We start from the raw sequence: 22,309 nt of genomic DNA, 5'->3' as shown, positions 1-22,309 counted from the left end.
TCTTCCTGCCCTCTCCTGCATCCAGAACCAAATCCTGCACTTGCAGAAACTGCAGCTGACACCCCACCTGTGATACTTAGGCAGCACTGGTCTTCAACTGATGGGTCAGAGCCCACTACTAAAGGGATGGGCAGAACCTGTGGCTCTCCAGGTGCTATTGGACTACAGCTCCCATCAGCCCTAGCTAGCATGACCAATGGCCAGGAATGATGGGACTTGTAGCCCCATCAACACCCGAAGAGCCACCATTTCCTCATCCCTACACTGATGGTTCCCAGCCTGATCTAAGGTGGGTCACAACAAAAAGTAACCACTATATGGTAAAAATAAATGGGTCCCCAAATGTACATTGGGGTTAAAAGGTGGGTCCCAGGTCTGAAAATGTTGAAGTCCACGACTATACACAGTGAGTCAACCAGCAGGGACCCCAAATGTAACCGCTAGATCAGAGCTTTCCAAACTTTTCATGTTGGTGACACACTTTTGAGACATGCATCATTTCGCAACACAGTAATTCAGTTTTACAAGCAAACTGGAGGCTAAAGTAACCCCTTTCCAGCCCTGGGAGGAGCGTGGGGAGCGTTTGTGCAACACACCTACACACTGCAGCCGACACACGAACGTGTCGCGACACACAGTTTGGAAAGCTCTGTGCTAGATACAAGAAAGAAATCTTTAGGCATCCTATCCCTGGAGATAACCAAAGGCTCTCTTGCTCTCTACACATGTGCCAGCACAGCTAGAAGGCACAAAAGATAGAACCTGTGGCATGGGAGTTGGCATTCAGAAAAAGACTGTGATGTGGTGGTTGCAGAACTGTAAAATCACACGCATGGAGTTCCCACCAGGAAATGAGCCTCTCACAATCTCATTCAGGAGCTGGCATTGCTACAGCTGGGCAGAGTGTGATCAACAGAAGAAAAAAACCTATTGCCTGGTTATTTGCTTCCCTCACAAGCCTCCTACACCTGAGATTAAAACAACAACAACACTGTAACACAAGGAGAAAACAGGAATTGCTAACAGTGGCAGCAGTCTAGCCCAAACATGGCCCCTTTTAAAAAGTGCTATTGATTTCCATAGGGAAGCACTTGCTGAATATCAGGGACAAAAGCAGAGCAGCAAAGCAGGTTGAATCCTGAGCCTCTCTAGTTGGAAAGATCTGGTAAAAAAAAATGATGGGAAAGAAAGACCTCTTCTCTAAAATCCCAGAGAGCTGTTGCTAATCAGTGATAACAGTAGGCAAGTATAACGCAGACTCATCTGCAAGTGGACTTCAGTTCTTAACTTTTGTCTGGATCGTGCCCAGTGCTAGGGCCTTATATCCAATCAGAAATAAGAAGGTAGTAAGAGTCCCTGACATTTATACATATGTGACCTGAGATTGCAACACACTCCTGGCAACTATGCACAGAATTTGTCCTCTTCCCTCTAGCCTTGCTTTGCTCTCAGGCACTCTTTGGGTGCATAAGGAGAAGGTGGGGGTGGGGAAGGTTGCCCTGGCAGGCGGCAAAACAACAGGCAAATAGCAAAAGACCTTAAAAAAGAAGTTCCCACAGACCGTGGACCAGTCACAGCTATGGGAGGAGATCAGCACAGGTGGCAAATGTCTTGACGTGGGCAGGGAGATAGCATCCCCCAGGTTCCACCCCAGGTTCCACCCCGGAACCTGCCCTCCTTATTCCACACACCAAGCCATTATCACTCGCCTCATCTGATTGCAGCAAAGGAGAGATTTGCATCACCCACACAGTTGGGACAGAAGCCACTCGCTCTACAGAAAGGCACAAAGGCTGGGCTGGAGCCCTGTCACTCATGCTCACCTTTGCATATACAGTACATCAGGTGTGCTGACACTGGGAGCAAGCTAAGAGGTGTGCACTCGTTATGCAAGCCCTAACTGTCTCAAGGACCGTTACTGAGGACCAGTTTCACCTTAGAGAAACCACACAGCAAAAAACAAAAAAACAAAATCAACCAGCTTCACATTCTGGGTCAGCTAATAAAAAAAATCACACAGCAAACTCTGCCACATGCAGCCCAGGAGTTGTTTGGAGGATTATTAGGAGGTTTGGAAGATCAACAATGGTTAACAAGGCTTCCACATCATTCCATGCTGGAAAGAGGACTTGAGCCTGCACTGCCTGGCTCCACATCCAACATTGTTCCCTAACCTGGGACTACAGCTCCCATCACCTGCTCTCTGACTACGTTGGGTTGACAGGAGTCCATGATATCTGGAGAAAGCACTCTGCCATGTGCCAATTTTGCACACTGAGGAATTGAGGGTGAAAGACAGTCTGGCTCACACCATCCCCACAGAGCCACTGGTGGAGGAATGGGGGGGCGGGGGAGCCCATCGCCCCCGGCACCATCAGGGAGGGGGTACCATCATGGCCACCCCCCGGACACACGCCATGCACCCCCCATCGTGCCGGGTGGCACGCCACACCCCCAGGACCCATGCCACACCCCTGCAGGCGGCGCGGCATGCCCCAGGGTGCCCACCACGCCCCTGCGGGCGAGGTGCCATGCCCCGGGATGTGTGCCAGCCACGCCTCCGCCTTCTCTCCGCCCCCAGTGCCGGACCATGCAGCTTCGTCACTGCACAGAGCTAGGGCTTTTGCTCCAAGTCCTCAGTAAAGCTTCACTACTTTAAACTGCAGGTCTGGCACTTTTCCATCCCTCTCTTTCCAAATCACAGATGAGACATTTGCAGAGTAATAGGCACTTTCCTCCCATTTAGAGTCACGAGGAGCTGGTAGGGGCAATCAGCAGCTTGTGCCTTTGGGCAGAAGAAGGGGGGCAGCGGAGGAGGAGGGGAACAGTTTCCCAGCAGCAGCTCTAGGTTCAGATTGCAACAGAGGCTCTGTCTAGAATTATGTATGTTGTGTGTTTAAGGGGGCAGAAAACAGAGGGGCAGCTCAGCCCACCTTTTAGGGCACAGTATAGATGATGGCAGTAAGGGGTAAGCAAGCATGGTCCATGCATTCACCTATATTGATCTGGGTACACAGGCTGCATTTCTATCCCAGCCTTCCTGCAAGTTGTTCAGAGTAGCATACAAGGCTCTCTTCTGATCCTCACAACAACCCTAAGAGGTTGGTTAGGCTGAGAGCACATGAGTGGCCCAAGGCCACCAAGGAAGGAAGTTGAACCCAGGCCTCCACATGACACTAACCCTGATTGTTCTGGACTGCACCTCCCATCATCTTTGACCACTGTCCATGCTGGTCTGTGTCAACAGTCTCAACAATATCAGGGGGACGACGACACAGGTTTCCCCATCCCTATTGAACCACTAGGTCACAATGGCTATTACAAAAGACATGCTCTTTGTTGCTTAACGCTGTCAGAATGGCCAGAAATAAAGGCCAGAGCAGAAGTGGGAACAGGCTTTGCTTGGAGTCTGGAGGGGAGAGCATCCAGCATTAAAGTATCTCTTGTTGCAGCTATAGAAGATAGAAAACTCTACAGAATTCCTCTCTCAAACAGACTCCATTAATACAGACACCACCCCGTAATTTATGGCTCTCCCATCAAATGAGCTAGATGATCATGAATTTAAAACATCTGGGCTGGAATCAGTCATGTTCCTCTCCCCCTTCTCTATGTTTACAGCTGTTATTCTTATCTCCCTTCCCTTCCCCGCCCTCAAAAGTCTTGAACTCATGACTGCTGCTGGGCAACAACGTGACTTGCTCAACTAGCTGGTGGGCTAAGAATAGATGCCATCCATGAAATTTCATGTATCCAGGACTGGCATGCTTGGAGCGTCAAAGAGGAATGCCGAAACAGGATGTGGGGCGGAGGCCATGTGCAACATGCATCTCAGAGGCTCAAGAAGGGCCTTCACAGAATAGACACTCTTTGAGGCACACACAGTCTGTGAAGATTGTATGTGTGGAAAGTACAACAATTTGCAATTCTTCAGCTAAGAAAGAGAGAGAAAACTGCTCTTCTTTGAAAGCTGGAATGCTCAGGATATAGTATTCAATGCACCATTTCAAATCCCACATCTCATGCAGCAAGACTTCAGGAATCCTAAAAGGTGAAAACCACCACCAATGACTGGGGCCTGATTTCACAAGCCCATCAGCTTGAAGTGGATGGACCTGCATGATCAGAAGGGGCACAGTGAACCAGCACACGGGACACGCAGAAACCTCGGACCAGAAGCCGCATGGCCCAACTACTAGAAGCAATCAGTTGCCTCCCACTAGCAGTCCAATAAAGGGACGGATGTTTTCCTCTGTGTTTTCTAGCTGCTCCAAATGAGATGGCCAACCTTTCTAAGCCCAACTCCTCCCAAGAGTCACACACTAGGGGGTGGGCAGGGGGCAGATGTAGGCTAAGCCACTAACATGAATTTTTACCATTGTATAATTGGCTAGCTTCTCTGTGAGGGTGTGACCTGGGAAGAGTTATAAGATCCGGACAGAGAGGCCTGTAGGGCCACATTCAGCTCCCAGGCCTAAGGTTCCTCAAGCCTGACTTACGGCCCACAAGGAAGAGGGGGGGGGGGTGAGAGGGTGTAGGCAGGAGCCTCCAGGCAGACTTTACCCCTTGCCACAGAAGGTTTAAAGCAGGGGTAGGCAACCTAAGGCCCCAGATGCGGCCCAGTTGCCTTCTCAATCTGGCCCGTGGACGGTCCGGGAATCAGCATGTTTTTACATGAGTAGAATGTGTCCTTTTATTTAAAATGCATCTCTGGATTATTTGTGGGGCCTGCCTGGTGTTTTTACATAAGTAGAATGTGTGCTTTTATTTAAAATGCATCTCTGGGTTATTTGTGGGGCATAGGAATTTGTTCATTCCCCCCCCAAAAAAAATATAGTCCGGCCCACCACCTGGTCTGAGGGACGGTGGACCGGCCCACGGCTGAAAAAGGTTGCTGACCCCTGGTTTAAGGGGTATCTGCATGTCCTCCAGCTTTCAGCCCTGGTGAGGCTGGGACTCCACCTGGAGAATGGGGGCCGGTCAGGGTGGTCTACACAGTGGAGGGTTGCGACTAAGACAGCAGCCCAGTTTTAAAACATCACCATGCGTCTATAATTTCCAGAAATGCACATTTTTTCCCTGTTTGGAATCAAAAGGCTGATGAAGCACAACATTTGGGTACGTGAAAAGGCAGCTTTGACTCTTTGCCCAGAAGCCTGGCCTATAGTGTCAAGCTGCAAATATTTCAATTTATGCCCAATATTTGGATGTATGTGTGTCCCCTTCGCCGTCCCCCAAATATCCATATCTGGAATTATGTATGGGTTAAACCACTGAGCCTAGGGCTTGCTGATCAGAAGGTCAGTGGTTCTAATCCCTGTGACGGGGTGAACTCCCGTTGCTCGGTCCCAGCTCCTGCCAACCTAGCAGTTCAAAAGCACGTCAAAATGCAAGTAGATAAATAGGAACCGCTACAGCGGGAAGGTAAACGGCGTTTCCGTGTGCTGCTCTGGTTCGCCAGAAGTGGCTTTGTCATGCTGGCCACATGACCTGGAAGCTATACGCCGGCTCCCTCGGCCAATAATGCGAGATGAGCGCGCAACCCCAGAGTCGGTCACGACTGGACCTAATGTTCAGGGGTCCCTTTACCTTTACCTTTAGATGCCCTGTGAAAGTAGATCTCCAGCTGCCTCTCAAAGCTACTTCCCCAGTTTACAGTGTCCATTTGCCAGGCCTGGTCACTTGGTCTACCAGGAACTGCCTACAGGAGTTTTTTTGGAGTGACTGTTTGTTATGCACTCTGTTGCCTCTGAAGAGCATTCAAATAAAACCCAGCAAAAAGGCAGCTGGCAGGCTCAGGTGGCTTTCTGATCTATTATCCAGGCTATAAATAGCTGCTGGAACCCAGATGCCCGACTTCTAATGGTTCTTGGAAAATTCTCAAGCACACCTTAAAGGGGTGGGAGCAGACCAATAGCACCTTAACCCTTAGCAGACCAAGGCTTGAAAGCAGAAAACTTTTGGAAATAGGTCGCTAGGAAATAATCTTTGCCACTGAACAGTTTGGCAGTGAAGCAGAGACAAGAATGGTGAAAGTACAAGAAAACAGCTAGCAATGATTTCAGCTCTGATTCTACACTGGGGCTACAGTGTTTGTTTGTTGTTGTTTTTGTTTTAAATATTATTTCAACTAGCGAACAGCCTTTTCAACTGAACCCCAGTTCTGAAACCAGATCATGTTTTTGCAGGGGGCAGGGGAGAGAAGAGGGTGAATTGTACATCCTTTCCCTCTGTTTTGTATGCACTGTAGACTCTTTGGGGCAAAGACTGCCAATGTTGGGAGATCTCATGCCTGACAGAGCATGGCACGTTCAAGGATTAAGGGAATGAAAAGGCCAGGGGTTATAGTCAGCAATGTTTTTCCAAATATTCTACAAACAAGGAACACTTTAAACATAGGCTGCCTGCTGAAGACATTGCACAGGATGTTGGGACCACATTTTAGGGCACATACTTGGTTTCACTCAAAGCACTGGCCAAGACAGCTGGATCTCCTCACTGGCCCAAGTGAACTGAGTGTACAGCTTAAAGGAAAGAATCAGTGCTGGTGTAGCACATATTTAAAGAACATGAGTTCCCCCTAAGAATTCTGGGAATTGGAGTTTGTTATGGATGCTGGGAATTGTAGCTCTGTTGGTGAGGGTGGAATAAACTACAGGAAAGCCTCATGCTTTAAATGTATAGTGTATACACAGCCTGAGCTACAGATCAGGATAGTACCTAGTTTAAATCTCGCCTCTTGCCATGAAAACACTGGGTGGCTTTAGGTCAGCCATTCTTTCTTAAGTCTCAGCCCTACATCTGGAAAAGGCAGGACAGGGATAATAATTCTGACTTACTTTAAAGGGCTGTTGTTTGAGGTTGCTCAAAGGTTCACAAATTATGAGAACAAGAAAGAAGAAACAGGAAATATAGGGTGAAATTGATACAAACTGCAACTGAGGTCAGTGTTCGAAATTAGCCAGGAATATTTTGCACCTGCCTATCGACCACTTAGCGGGTGGTGCTGTGGTCTAAACCACAGAGCCTAGGGCTTGCCTATCAAAAGGTTGGCGGTTCAAATACCCGCGATGGGGTGAGCTCCCATTGCTCGGTTCCTGCTCCTGCCAACCTAGCAGTTCAAAAGCACCTCAAAGTGCAAGTAGATAAATACGTACCACTCCGGCGGGAAGGTAAACGGCGTTTCCGTGTGCTGCTCTGGTTCACCAGAAGCGGCTTAGTCATGCTGGCCACATGACCCAGAAGCTGTACGCCGGCTCCCTCGGTCAGTAAAGCAAGATGAGCGCTGCAACCCTAGAGTCGTCCGCAACTGGACCTAATGGTCAGGGGTCCCTTTACCTTTACCAACCACTTGTGACTTAGTGAAGATGCCTGGGCACCAGGATGGTGCCCGACATCTCCACCATCTGAAAGTGCATACCTGGGGGATCATTGGATCTTGACTGTTTTTAAACACTAATACCCCATCATGTAGAATTCCATCAGTTATATTTTATCTGCACAATTGGAATGACTTTCAGGAACCAAAATGCTTGTTCTGTGCAGCCAGAACAGGAGCAGACACCAGTAAGAAAAGGATATGTGGACCATCCCTGGATCAGTGACTTTTCTTCTTAAGTTCTCAAAGTTTTTAACCTGGCTCAAGGTTGTCATCTGAACTAGGCAGATGTTTCACTGAGAATCTATCACAGTCAGTCCATCATTTGAAAAATAAAACTTTAGAGCCATCTTGCCCCAAAATGGCAACTAGGCATTCTGTTTTGGCAAGTGTAACCTTGGTTTAAGGAGCCACAGGGTACCTGGCTTGTATATCTGAGCTTCTAACACTGACTGAGGCAGAAGAAGGAAGTGAACCACTTTTGACTGCAGGTGGGGAAATCACATACTTGAACACTTTGCCATGGGGCAGTGGAGAGGAAAGGGAAACCTATGTAAGGAAAGCAAATGAGTATATCAAGGCCATCTAGTTTTTGATGTTTGCTTTTTGAATACAGGGAAGAATTTAATAGTCTCTCCCACCCCACCGAAAGGTAACAAGCAGTTTGAAATGGTACAATCCAGGAGCAGCTGTACCACCTGAGCTGCACATTTGTACATTTGAAGAGGAAGGCGTGTGGATGGGTGGTAGACCCAGAGCAAGAAGCACGGATTAGCTGCAGTTCCCTGTGAAACAAGGCAGATCTCCTCTGGCATACAAGCAGATAAATAGTAAGTTATCTCCCCAGTGTGAAAAGAGGAGACTAATCTCTGAATGCCAGAAACTTTGACCCTCCTCTCACTTGAGACTTCAGCAAACGCCGCTTGAACATTTTCCAAAGAACGTAAACGTACCCATGATGAAAGCAGAGGCTGCTCAGAAGCAAAGTTCCCCCCTGCCCCACCCACCCAAACAGTACATGAATTTCACATGTCTGGCTATTAATACAAGCACAAAATAAAATGATGACAGAGAGGAAAGTTGAGCAGTGTTTTCCACCATTTCATCCATTTTCGGCACCTCTTTTGCAGAATTCAGCAGATTTAGGTTGCCATCGTCCCGTCACTTGTGTACATGCTGGAGGTCCTTTCCGAACCAATGATGTGCTCAATGATGTGCAAAGGCAGGACTCAGAGCTTCTTGTAGTGCATCTCCCACAAGGCAGACACCAGACACAACACTTCTGACGCATTTCCCTTACGGAATCACCATGGCAATGGAATTCCCCATTGGAACTCTGACACTAAAACACCACCCGCAGTAGCACATGGAATAGTACAATGCATGGGGCAGGGCTCCTAGGCCCAAATCTAGTTGCCTTTTTCCACAAGGGACCTTAACAAGTACCAGCCTCACCCCCAAAGTCAGTAGTTTCCGTAGCAAATTAGACCAGGTCCTCCAAATGTTGGACTCCAACTCTAATCAGTCCCAGCTAGGATGGCCAACAGACCAGACACAGATCTGGCTAGCTTCAGTAAGACTGCTACATCATGTGCCCTCCAACCATCGCTTTGACACATTAAATTAAACAGCAGCGATTTCTGAGCTTCTGCACCACTCACGTACACACCCCAAGTCTGAAATGAGGTTGGGACCACCATACACTGAGGACCAAGTGCACACAGATCTTGTCTAGCAAGGATTCTTTTGCTAGAATAAAGTTATAAACTCAAACAAAAAAGCAGCCAGCTCCTGGTTGGACTGCCTGGTCAGCATGGCACACCGAGGCCCAAGTGTACCCGGCTGCCCTCTCCTCTGCATGAGCTGATCAGGACTAAGGTATGTGTTGACAAACAGATTTGTACAACAACAACAACAAAACCCACAAAACCCTTTGAACACTTGGGACGGAGCTACAGGTTGGAACTCAACCTAAAGGCTGCTTCACCTATGCAAATCAGGGCTGAGAAAGAACTGGGGTGCTTAAGACTTTAATTGCACAGCCATTTCCCCCCTCCACATCCTAGACCTTTGAAGAAGAAAAAAAACCTGCCATGGTTCAAAGAGAGGACAGGGAGCACCTTTAACTGTTGCATGCCAAAATCCCCTCTACTAAATAACTATTAAAAATACAGGAGCCTCCTTTCCCCTTTTCGCATCTAGCCAGCTCAACCACCACTCATGAGGAGGGTTTAAAAAGCTCTGGGGGAAAGATGGATTCGTCCAATGCTGCTCGTCAAAAGCCTGTTAAGATACCCACACCTGTTAGAGCAGGCATGGGGCCTTATGGCCCTCCAAGTTCTGCTGGACTACAATTTCCCTTCCTTAGTCTTTCTTCACCCTCCTGGGTGGCATGCATCAGGAGGCTGCTGTATGGGTCTGTCCCTGGACCCTCATTTGACTCTAGAAAACATGGATCCAGTAACCTGAATCAAAATATGGATGGTATAGATCAGGATGAGATAACAGGCAAAGATGAGCAAGGCCTCAAACGAGAGGAGCCATAAATCTTATTTGGTGAGAAAGATGGAAGAGGGCTCATCCTGCACCTTTAGGAATCGCATATCAAGGCTGGGGGGGGGAGAGATGAGAATATCACTAGGTGGGGCTTGTCCCACCCAATTGCTGCTGAGATGGAAGAAACTCACCTGGTGGAATTCTTTCTTCTCCGAAAATCACAAGTGCATACTCTAGAATTTGACTCCGTTCCAAAATTAAAGGCAAAATCTTAACATGTTCAGTGGGGCTTACTCCCAGGTTAAGTGTTCAGTATAAAATTACAGCCTTGAGTTTTTAAAACAGGCATTCCCAAACTGTGGCTCTCCAGATTTTTGGCCTACAACTCCCATGATCCCTAGTTAACAGGACCAGTGATCGGGGAAGATGGGAATTGTAGTCCAAAACATCTGGAGGCCTGAAGTTTGGGGGGTGCCTGTCTTAAGAGATACAAGTCAGAGCAATACAGAGGTCAGCAACACTTATACCCGGGATAAACCTGTCTGGTGGGACTAAAATCCTAAATATGTCTGATAATGTAAGAGGAAAATAGCGGGTTTCCAACCTCTCTCGTTTTCTGGGTTTTTTCTTCTACATGTCATATGGAAACACTAAAAGTACCAGAATGGTACAACCTCAGCCAGAAAGTGCTTGAAATCTTCTACCCCGTTTCCAGAGTAGATAGCTTAGAACCAGGGCTGCCAACCTTTTGGGCCCCTGAACCCATGTGCACTGCACACACCCTGCAACCAAGTGCACACCACAACTTACTCTACTGGTTCCCACACAATGTCTTCTTTCAAGCTGCTTTCAAGAGGAGGGGGGAGATGCAGGGGAGTGAATCCTGCGGGCATCAAGGAAGACCTCTGTGGGAGCTTGTGTGCCCATGGGTGCCCCTTTGGAGACCACCAGCTTTAAATGCATGGTGTGTATCCTGACTCTGGAAGGAGAGAAAGCAAAGTCCCTTAAGCCCTTGATCACATGCAGAAAGTGGAATGGGACTGTGCACATAGGAGGCAGCAATGCTTCTCAATACCAGTTGCTGGAAACCTCCGGAGGGGAGAGTTGCTCTTGCACTCGGTGCTGCTTACGAGTTTCCTAATGGCATCTGGTTGGCCGCTGTGAGAAGAGGATGCTGGACTAGATGGACCATTGGCTTGACGGAGCAGCGCTTTTCTTATGTTCCTATGAGGGCTGCACATTCAGCAAAAGGATGGCTATGCATGAGCAGCTGCTCATCTACGGATGCTGCAAATAACTGGAGACCCCTCTCATTCCGAGGTCACGATTGCATGGACCACCTACACAAAGGTAGCCATGTTCTTAACATGGAACCACAGCTCTACGGTGGAGCATCTGCTTTGCATGCAGAAAAGCCCAGGTTCAGACTCTGGCATCTCCAAGTACCTGCCCATCAGGGAAGGTAGACAATACAGTTGCTAGATGCCTCATGATATAGTAGTTTCCTATGAGCCACTGCTCACAACTGTCCACCTCTTTTGTCCATATTGAATGTATAAATGTCAAGAGACAGGACCAATTGTGCAGTTACACTCAACCCCACAGCACAGAGGGAGAACCTGCAGGCCTCCAGGTGTTGCTGGATCCCCAATACCTCTCAGCCGCAGCCAATGATTGTGGATGATGGGAGCTGGAATCTACTAGAATCTGGAGGGTCAAAGTTTCCTTCATTCCTGCCCTTCAATGCAAATAACATGAGAAAAAGGTTCTCATGCCCATTGAACATGGCCAGGTCCATTGCTCAACCACACTCCCTCAAATTGTTAACATCCCGAAAGAGAGGTCCTCCTCACAATTTGAGGACTCTTGTTCCTGACCATTTCACAAACTTCAAATAGATTGCACTCAAGTGCTCATGACAACAACCTAACAAAGCATCACATTCAGAGGTGGGTGCATACTAACTACCAAAGCCTGAAGTATGTTGACTTTTCTTCTGCACCAAGTCATAATATCAAGTATAGGGACAAAACCGTGAGCTTATCAACACTTATATTTTGCCTCTGCGCTTTCCAGACACAGCCTGCACTTTCAAGTTCTGGGTCCGAGTGCTCTATTTTGGCTCAGAAGCTTCCCCCGCAAAGATCCACTCTTCACCACTGAATCGCACCAAATAGCAATCCACAGAAAATCCGAATTGCTGTTTGTTGCCCTTCAGCTTTAAAGAGTGAGTAATCATGGCAAAAGCTCTGGGGTGAAAAAAAGAGTGCTCCAGTATGGACTGGGAAACCACGGACCTGTGCCCAGAAAGTGTGTGGCAAAGGTTAACTGTGGATAAGGCCTGAGACACAATCAGACAGACAGACACCTCAAGACTACAAAGACAGCTAAGTTGTGCTGCTTTGACTTGTTGTGAGCACAATGGAAAGTCCCCAAGTGATTCTTACCTCCAAAGGATGGTGAATGAGGATCACGAACCATCTCTTTACATCCAGAGCTTCTCACAGACATTTCTAACTTGGGCTATGTGTGGGTGTGCAGAAGGCTTTAAAGCTACACTTTATTAAATGTGTCTAGCAAGCTGGAACTGATCCAAAGGCCAACTAGTGCCACCGATTGCTTCAGCCAAAGCAGCACTGCTCCCTCGTGGAAACCAGGAATAGATCACCAGGTCTTCATGCAGACCTGGGGCCTGGCCCTTTAAAAGCCCCCAAGGCCCCAAGAACCTAGGAAACTGCCTCATACCAAGTCAGATCATTGGTCCATCTAACTAATATTGTCCATGCTGAACAACAGCAGCTCTGCAGGGTTTCAGGCAGGGGACATTCCTAGCCCTACCTGGAGACCCCAAGGACTGAGCCTGCACACAAAGCAGATACTCCACCACTGAGCTATACAACCCTTTCCTGGGTGTAAAGGCTGCACCATATCCCAGTTTAAGCTGCAGATTTCATATAAATTGAAAAGCAGGATGCTGAGAACAACTTAAGCAAAACTAGTCTGTGTCCACAGGTAGATGATTGCAGTGGGGCGGGGAGAGAGATTTGCAATCAAGTAATATATATAAAGCGTTTTGAAAACACTACACACACTTTTAAAAATACCATCGGCCGTATGAGACGCTTAATCTCAGGGTCAAGGGCTCCAGCCCCACAATGAACCAAAGATTCCTGCATCGCAGGAGGTTGGACTAGATAAACCCTCGTGGTCCTTTCCAACTCTACAGCTCTGTGATTCTATATACCAAATTACTGGGGAATGAGGATTGGGGGGAAGCAAAGGGATCTAGAGGACTCACGCCAGTGAGCCAAGCCAGCATGAACAACGTCAAAGCCATGCACCCAAAGAACATGCAGTTGGGGCACAATGACACTCCAGGCAATATCGCGCGCCTTAAAGGGGGGGCGGAGGATGGGGGAAGAGGTGAACCACCAGGAAGCCACGAGAACACGGGCAGTCTGACCTGGCGTTCATTGGAAGCCCCAGTAACTTGTGAGAGACTTCCTTCGAAGTTCACGGGTCATTGGGACTGCAGCCCCAGGCTCTCAACAAAGCTTCCTCAACCGCCCCCAGCGCCAGGCGCCGCCAGATCTCAATCCCGGTCCCTCGATCCTTGCCCTCAGAGCAGCTCGCGGCCTCTCCGCCTCCCGTTTGCGGAAAAAGAGAAAGGAAAGCCAAGCCTCCGCCTCCCCTTTCTCTTTCTCGCGGGCGGTCCGGCCAAGTCCCTCGCCTTGTCTCTCTCTCTCTCTCTCTCTCTCTCTCTCTCTCTCTCTCTCTCTCTCTCTCTCTCTCACACACACACACACACACACACAGGCTGAGTCACGCAAGTAGAGAGATGCAAAAAATAGCTTCTGCGGGCCTCGCCTTCTCCTTCGATTCCCTTTCTGCTGCGCATCCCCGGCAAACCGCCGTCTCCCTTTGCGCCCTTCGTAAGCTCGGCCGCGCGGGCAGCCGCCACCCCTGCGCCCTGCAGTGCGCAACCGGCCGATCTGCCCTGGCCGGAGAGTCGCCCTCGGCGCGCCGCTGCTCACTTCTTACCTTGGCTGGAGGCGCCGCGGTCGCCGTCGGCGCTCACGCCCTTCTCGTTGTCTGCCGCTCGCCCTTTAATTCCATCTGCGGAGGAGAAAAGAGAATCGGCGTCGTGAGTGGCGCTGCTGCTGCTGCCCAGCGCAGGGTGCAGTCCGGGCATGGGTGGGCTCTCCTTCCGCCGGCTGCCTCCCTCGGGCAGGGAGCGCACCGGGAGACCCGTCGAGCCCGCCTGCGGAGCTCACATCCACGGCTCCGCGCGGACCAGCGATCCGGTTGCTCCCGTGGCCACCAAGCCCGCGACGCTTTTGTCCTTCGCGGAGGAAAGAAAGTCGAGATCAGCGGCGGGGCTCGGCGATACCGGCCCGCTCCATCCCTCGGCAGCCGCGGGCGGATCCACCTGCGCCCGGCCCCGATTCTCCCCGCCCGCTCGCCTGCTCGGGCTCTCTTCACACCCCCTCGATGGCAGGCGAGCGCAGCGAAGGCGGCGGGGGAGGAGCCGGCAAACGAGGAACAACAGCAGGAGGGAAGCGGGGGGGGGGCAACAGAAAGAAATAAACCCACACGGGAGGGGGCGGGGGAGAGCGGCATTGTTCGCCACGGGCGCTCGCGATTGGCGCAACCGCAGCCAATAGGCGGGCTCACGGAAAGTTTACTGTTCAAGCGCTCCATCTGGTGCCGGGATCTCTGGCGCGGGGCTCTAAAGCTTTTTTTTTTTTTGTCCTGGGCCGGACTTTCAGAATGAAAATTTGCTGGAGCCACACCGAATTATTTATTGATAAGAAATACAGGGGGGGGGGGAAGCAACTTGATTCCTTGATAACCCAACTACTTTATAATACGATCATGGGACATCCAGAAAGTATGAAACAAAGCAGCTACATAAGGACACGAATCATTCCCAAAATATTATTATATATGAGTCTCTTACATGTGCACCATAAGTATGTACAATCCCAATGAGAGCTGTGAACTTGCCTTCATCAGGGTAATCTCATGTATATTAGTTACAGGTAGATAACCGTGTTGGTCTGGCGTAGTCGAAACAAAATATAAAAATTCCTTCCAGTAGCACCTTAGAGACCAACTAAGTTTGTCATTGGTATGAGCTTTCGTGCATGCAAGCTCATACCAATGACAAACTTAGTTGGTCTCTAAGGTGCTACTGGAAGGATTTTTTTAATTTTTTGTTTTTGTTTCATGTATATTAGGTTTCATTTGAGACAAACACTCATCAACATAAAGAAGCCTCTCTGAACTTTCATATTTGTTCCCTGTTCACAACATTACATCAAGGAGAACTGTAGAAGACTAGCCGATGCTTCAAATGAGAGGCATGGATTGTATCTGGTTGTATATCCCAAAATTTATTTTGATACTATATGATATGACTCGATACCATACTACCCAAAGTGCACACTGATTCCCACACCCGCCTCAAACTGAATTTAATTTTGTTTAATTTAGGGTTGCCATATTTTGAAGGGCAAAAAAGAGGGCACATTTGCTGACTTCTACCTTTAACTACGACAACTCCTATGACAACTCTATCCACGAAATGGAGATGTCTTGGAAAAAGAGAACACATGGCAACCCAAGCCAGCCCAAGACATTTGGTTACCTGATGTGAATGACAAAATAATGCCCCTCCCTGCCAGGGAATGAGGGGTGGGTGGAGAATATTGGGTTATAGTTGGGTTGTTTTTATTTTGATCATGTATTTTGTGGTTTTATATTCTGATTTTATTCTGTGAATCTCCCTGAGACCTGCGAGTATAGGGCAGAACAACAACAACAACAACAACAACAACAACAACAACAACAACAACAACAACAAACTCCCAACTCGGTGCCCTCACAGACTTGCTTTAGCCTTCATTTTGTGTGTGGCATGTTAATACCTTGTTAACCCCCCCCCATCTTTCTCCCTCAAGTAAAATTAAAGTTATTTCTTTGTTTATGTAAGTCTGCATTTAGGCTCCCCCCCCCCCAAAAAATGTCATAAACTTTTTACAATACCTGTGTGGTTTCTATTCTCTTGTTTAAAATAAATAAATTAAAAAACAAACAAACACAAAACGGGCATTGCTTTAACAGAGTATACAGGTGAGGCAACCTTCCCCAAACTGGTGCTCTCCAGATGTTTTGGACTGCTGGCTGGGGTTAATGTGAGTTACAGTTGAAACATCTGGAGGGTCAAGACTGGTAGAAGTCATTTACCTTTCCCCACACATTCCAAGGAAAGGAAACATGCAAGTCTGAGCCACACTCTGCTTACCTGGGGAGGGGGAGACCCAATGAGGTGCCCCACTTAACTCGAGCGGCAGACATGGGTCCCAGTCACATGGTTAATAATTGTCAGGGGACCTCCCTACAGGGAGCCTCCCCCCACCATCCTGACCAGCACTTTGCCCAGTGAGAGCAGCAGCAGCGGGTCAGGGGGAGGAAATGAGGATGGGAGCGGAGTGGAGGAGGCATGGCTCAGCAAAACTCCAGCAAAACTCCAGCCAACAAGTAGGAGAGGGAGCACAGCCACTTCCAGCACCCGCATTGAGGCGCACGCAAGGTTAGAGGGTGGCGTTTCGGGGTCCCCAAGCTATTTTGCTGGCCCCGGAGCAGAAGGGCGCCATTGCCGGATTCTGTGAGTGACTAGGAGGTCATGTTTTCCGCTATCTCTGCACTGTAAATACTATGCACAATAAAACCGTTAAAGACAGAATGGACTTGGGCGTGTTTACTCGGGAGTAGCCGCAACTATCCACTGACAATAATGATTTAAATCCCATTGTTTTCAATGTAAATTAAATGTGACTGATAGCACACTTGTGTATACTTATTCAGAAGTAAGTCCTGCTAAATTCCATGGGGCTTAGTAACAGGTAACTATGCGTAAACTGCGTAAACTGAATCTAAACTTGTTTTTAATGGCATTTACTTCCACTTTATGCTTAGGAAGGCAGCCTTGAAGAGATGAGCACTAGCACAGCGTTTGGGGGGGGGGGAAGAAGGGCTGTTTCCTTAGTATCCTATTGTTAATGCACATTTCTCATTCCTTTATTACCAAAAGGATAATATCCCAAGTTGTTGTTCTTTTTTTAAAAAAAAACTTCAACACCTAATTGGCTCAAGATAGGTGGCGCTGTGGTTAAACCACTGAGTCGGCGGTTCGAATCCCTGTGATGGGGTGAGCTCCCGTTGCTTGGTCCCAGCTCCTGCCAACCTAGCAGTTCGAAAGCGCGTCAAAATGCAAGTAGATAAATAGGAACCGCTACAGCGGGAAGGTAAACGGCGTTTCCATGTGCTGCTCTGGTTTACCAGAAGCGGCTTTGTCATGCTGGCCACATGACCTGGAAGCTATACGCCGGCTCCCTCGGCCAATAATGCGAGATGAGCGCGCAACCCCAGAGTCGGTCACGACTGGACCTAATGGTCAGGGGTCCCTTTACCTTTATCTTTGTGAGAGATCAATCTATGCTTAATCAAAGTATGATTTTGAGCATTAAGAAAAAGAGATTACCGTGTTATGTACCCAGGAAGGGGAAAGAGTACTTTGGCTGATTAATATTCTACAGTATTTTAATAAGTTTAGGGGTATTCTTTTGTTGTTTCTGTTTTAAATATTTGTGCTTTTATCTCATGTTTTTATTTTGTGAACTGCCCTAAGATCTTTTGCAAAGGGCAGTATATAACTCAAATAAATAGATTAGAGAGAGAGAGAGAGAGAGAAAGAAATCAATTTGTGGTGCCTTGTGACACAGAGACTGTGGTGGAATGGACAGTTTTATGGGTGGAATGGTAGCAATTCATCAGGAGCTCCCTGAGCAAACTTCTACTATAGTTGATGGACGAACACAATAAATGTTATTCTCTATTCCATAATGCCCCTACACCATTTTTTTATATATATAAAAAATCCTGTTTATTGGAGAATGGAGGAACTACAGCTGTGACTTTACTCACTCCCATTCTTAAACAGGGTGAGGGGAACTGTGGGCTGGTGAGCCAGAAATGTTGACTTTGGTTGCCACAAGGTAACAATGTATATACATTTTTACGGGTCCCAGATTCTTGATAAAATCTCTTTCCTTCTTTCAGCAAGTTTACAGCCCTCATGGTTGGCAGAGTGAAAACTTGAAAGTTTCACACGTTTGGTATCACTGGAAGAAGGTGTTTAGCTAGGCAGTCCCTCTTCTCCATCTCCTACCCTGCCCAATATTTTGCATGCTGCAAGCCACACCCTTGACCTCAACTTCTCTCTGTTACTACCAGTGCCATAACTAGCATTTTTTTACACCTGTCCAAGCATCCCAAAATATGTCCACCCACAACCAAGGGACCAGCAGTGGAGGGCCCTTTAAGTCTGGCTATGAACTTTTAAAGGTGCACTTCTGAAATCCCAAGTTCTTCCTGCTCCAGGAACTGCCTCTATTGAGGAAATGTTGTGGAAAATAAATACCGGGTAAATAAAGCTGGTGGCTGTCAGGTGATCATCAATCTTCTCCTTCCTCACCAAACAGCAAGGAACAGGCCTTTGCTGTTTTAGGATGCAGGCAGAGGGCTAATAAGAGACTGCTGCAGAACCACTCTGCCTGCCCAATGCAAGCCTCCAAGATGGCAGTCTGATACACATCTGCTCAGAAGCTCATCATGTTGAGTGAGGCTGACTCTCAGGTAGGTGTGTATATGATGCATATCTGTTTTTCTTAGGAACAACAACCCTCCTTTACCAAAACAATGCTGACTACAACAACAACTCCCGTTGCCCTTAACTATTGGCGATGCTTAATGATGGGAATTGGAGTTCTGCAGCAGTGGCTGGGGGTGGGGCACAGGTTGCTCACTTCTGCTGTAAAAAAATGAGAAAAGGCACCAGTTCCACTTCATGGAGCCCTAGGGAAAGTATGTGCATTCTGTTACAAAACTTTGGTGCTCTCTAGATAAAGTGAAAGGGACTATTCTTTCAGCACACTCTCCATTAATTGCATTTTCTTATGGGTTCTCTTTAATGCCACTGCATTTACAAAGTGTGATAAAGTAAAGCAGTCCCAAGAAGTGAATTTACCCAGCAGCTGAGTCATCACCTGGCATCTCAAGAAAGGAACCGGCCAGCCTTTACCCAGTGGTTGAGTCACTGCCTGCCTTATGTGATGAGTTTGCCAATTCATTGGCAGACAAAATTGTTTTAGTTCAGCTAGATCTGGGACTGCTATTCAAACACAGAGGCTGTGTGTATGTCTATGCATGTGTGTTATTCCAGGTATTTGAATCAAACCCAGCATCAGGGTGATGCAGAAGGTTATGTCTAGGCAAGAGATACATAAAGAGCCCCTTGAGGGCTAGATCCCCATCTTAGCAGGTGAAAGGTCAACTCCCTTACCGAAAAGGGTTATCAATAGAGCTGGATCATTGTTCAAATATGAACATCTCAGCACTCATAGAACTGCCAGCTCAACACAGACACCTTGCAAAACAGTTTTGCAAAATTCTTCTGGAAGTGAGACATGTTGAAGCAATAGCTTCTCCAGCCGTGTTCCTCTACTAGAGCTTTTGTATTGCTCCTTCCCTATTGGCAAAATAAATGTACAGAGGATGGGGCAGGACAGGGGGTGGATGAAGAAACTGGGTGTGTTATCTTCCATTTCATCTGCTCTTTCAAAGGTATATGCCAGCGAAAGTTCATGTGGTGTCCTCCAGATGTTGCTGGTCTTACAAGTCCCATTATCCCAGACCATGATGGGAATTAGTGTCCACATTTAGTATATCACAGAATCATGGAAAAGACCCCAGTGTAGTTTCTCTGGCAACCCTACCTACTCAAAATAATGAACCTCAATGGCCAAATCTGGGTGCAAAGATACAAAAGAGGAGAGGACTCACGTGCTTGTAAGAGTGGCATAAGAGAAGGGATTTTTAGCAGATGTAGTTTGTCAGCTATTAAATCCCCATCTGCATCTGCCCACCCTACAGTGGTACCTTGGGTTACAAACGCTTCAGGTTACAGACTCCGCTAACCCATAAATAGTACCTCAGGTTAAGAACTTTGCTTCAGGATGAGAACAGAAATTGTGCTTCGGCAGCACAGCAGCAGCAGGAGGCCCCATTAGCTAAAGTGGTGCTTCAGGCTAAGAACAGTTTCAGGTTAAGAACGGACCTCCAGAATGAATTAAGTTCTTAACCAGAGGTACCATTGTACTGGCAATTTAATGGTTATTACCCCAGTTAAAATGTTTCATTTTTAGGTAAGATTTTTAGGCGAAGAGTTTCTCTTCAGGGTCAGGTATAGCCAGATTTTATCTCCTGTTCCCCAGACTCTGGTTGCTAGAGAGCAAACATCAGCAAAAGGAAACTATTGTAGTCAGAGGAAACTTTCAAAATCTAAGTACGTGAGAAGAGTCCTGCTGGATCACTGCCAACCTTGCATTTAAGCCCTAGCCTGGAAGTGGTAAGCAAGCAGAAATTCCATGCAGGTTAGTGGGAGGACTGGAGGAGCAGAAACAGATGACTCCTTACCTCCCCTGCACTCCACACAGAAACTAATCAGGATGCTGGAAGAGGTCAACCCCCTCTTCTATATCCAGCATAGAAATGCAGTGAACTGCCTGCAGGAACAACATATTTCTCTGCCAGCCCCCCCCCCCGCAGTTCCCCATTTGTTTGTTTGTTTGTTTGTTTGTAGGCTGGCTGGTACCTTTGTTGGGCTTATTTACAAGGCTGTCATATATCCAGATGAGAGTGAGGCTGGAGGTGTTTCATTTCACTGCTGTCATTTCCTGTGCGTGGTCTCCAGGGGACTCAGTTACGAGCTACACTTCCTTTCAAGTGGCCACCTCTCTGACATTTGATATGACCCAGCTCATCAAAACCAAAACCAAAAACTATGTCAGCAAGGGGGAAGGCATAAAATTAGCACAAGCCGCTCTCATGCAGCTATTTATACCCACAAGACAAAAACAAGGCACAAAAAGGAGCTTAATTGGATTATCATTACAGGAAAATATATACCAGGGAGCATGACTATCATGGAAGTGGGGGAAATGTGTTATACAAATCAAGAGAATTCATTCATGTGAAACTAAAAAAGAAGTCTGGAGATGCTAAGGTCCTAGCAAGTGCAGCAAGGTCACTCAGAGTGAACATGGTATAGAAGACTTAACATTGTTGACTTCCTCAATTCCACCCCCCCCCCCCACTGGGTCCATTTTAAAATCTCAATTAAGCAATTTTCATTTTGTATCTTAAATCATTCTAACACATTTTATCATTATCTCTCAACTATTCTATTCTGAAAAACATCCATTATCCTCCACCAATAATTAATCAATTAATCCAAATCAAAAATTATTTTCCTGTCCTCTATCTTTTATTTCTCCCCTTAGCCTAAAATTTATTACCAAAAACTTTTCATGAATTCAAATATTATTTTTTCTAACATAATATCATTTAATCACTTAAAACTAAATCAGCCCCCCTTCCCCTGGATTCAAGGTCTCCCAGATGATTCAGCGAGTTCCATAGGTCATTCCAGTTTCAGACATCTAAAGCAATCAAAAAATAACATCCCTTATTGCTCCTCACCCCACTCCCACCCTGTCCCTTCCTATCCACCCTTCTTCCTTGGTCATCCTCTGCTGCCTCCCCAATTCTTTAAATGTTACAAAACACTATCCAACTGCTTTCCCACTTTTTAGCCCTTTCACAATTTTTCTTTCCCTTAAACTCTGGCCCCAGTATGGATTCCGCCCTCCCTCTCTCACTGGGAGGGCATTATTCCATACTGGTTCTTCTTTCAAAACTCTTGGAGTCAAACAGGAATCTTGTCCCCCCCCCCCACTGGGGAAACAATGTTCCCTTCGACTTCCTTTTCTTCTTTTAATTCTGCATTGTCGTCTTTCTTGTCTAAATTCTCAGTTGGGAATAATCCTTCATTTTCCACACAGTTTTGAATTATTATTTTTCATTTTTGCAATCTGTATTGTGTTCTGATACACGTCACATCTTAAATCTTCAATAAGTTCCAGAAGTTGTTTTTGAAGGTCCAAGTCAGATGATGTTGTGTCTACTGACATCCTGCTCGTCTCAAATTTCCTGGGAAAGCAGAGATTACTAGACAGGAAATTGCGTAGTTCTTATTTCCAAAGTTCAGAAACAAAAGTTATGTCCGATCTGGTTACAAACTCTTATTTTTAATTCTTCTTCATATCTTAAAAATCTTGTGTCCATTTATGAAAAGAGCATTGTCCAACTTCATCTACACAGCCTTATGTTTTGTGCTCTCTTCACTGCTGACAGTTTCCAGCCTCAAAGAGGCAAGCAAATTCCTTTCTATTCTGATGTCACAATGGCGGCTCGCTGATCCCTCCAAGGACCCGACTCCAGCTTTCAGGGGGACTTTCCCTGGTCCAGAAT

General features: G+C 47.2%; 1 protein-coding gene across 4 annotated transcripts in view; it reads right to left on the bottom strand.

The window, feature by feature from the left end:
- HDAC7 (histone deacetylase 7) overlaps positions 1 to 22,309 on the bottom strand; it is a 194,037-nt gene that overhangs the window by 101,939 nt on the left and 69,789 nt on the right. For 2 of the 4 annotated variants that reach the window (XM_060272130.1, XM_060272132.1), the window contains one exon: positions 13,916 to 13,990. The exons of 1 other annotated variant lie outside the window; for it this stretch is intronic. In XM_060272130.1, coding sequence (XP_060128113.1) covers positions 13,916 to 13,990 — 75 coding nt within the window. One more of the 4 variants, XM_060272133.1, reaches the window with a different exon arrangement.

The sequence above is a fragment of the Zootoca vivipara genome, chromosome 2 (genome assembly GCF_963506605.1).
Source record: "Zootoca vivipara chromosome 2, rZooViv1.1, whole genome shotgun sequence".
Lineage (NCBI taxonomy): Eukaryota > Metazoa > Chordata > Lepidosauria > Squamata > Lacertidae > Zootoca > Zootoca vivipara.
This window is presented reverse-complemented; position numbering and strand designations above follow the sequence as displayed.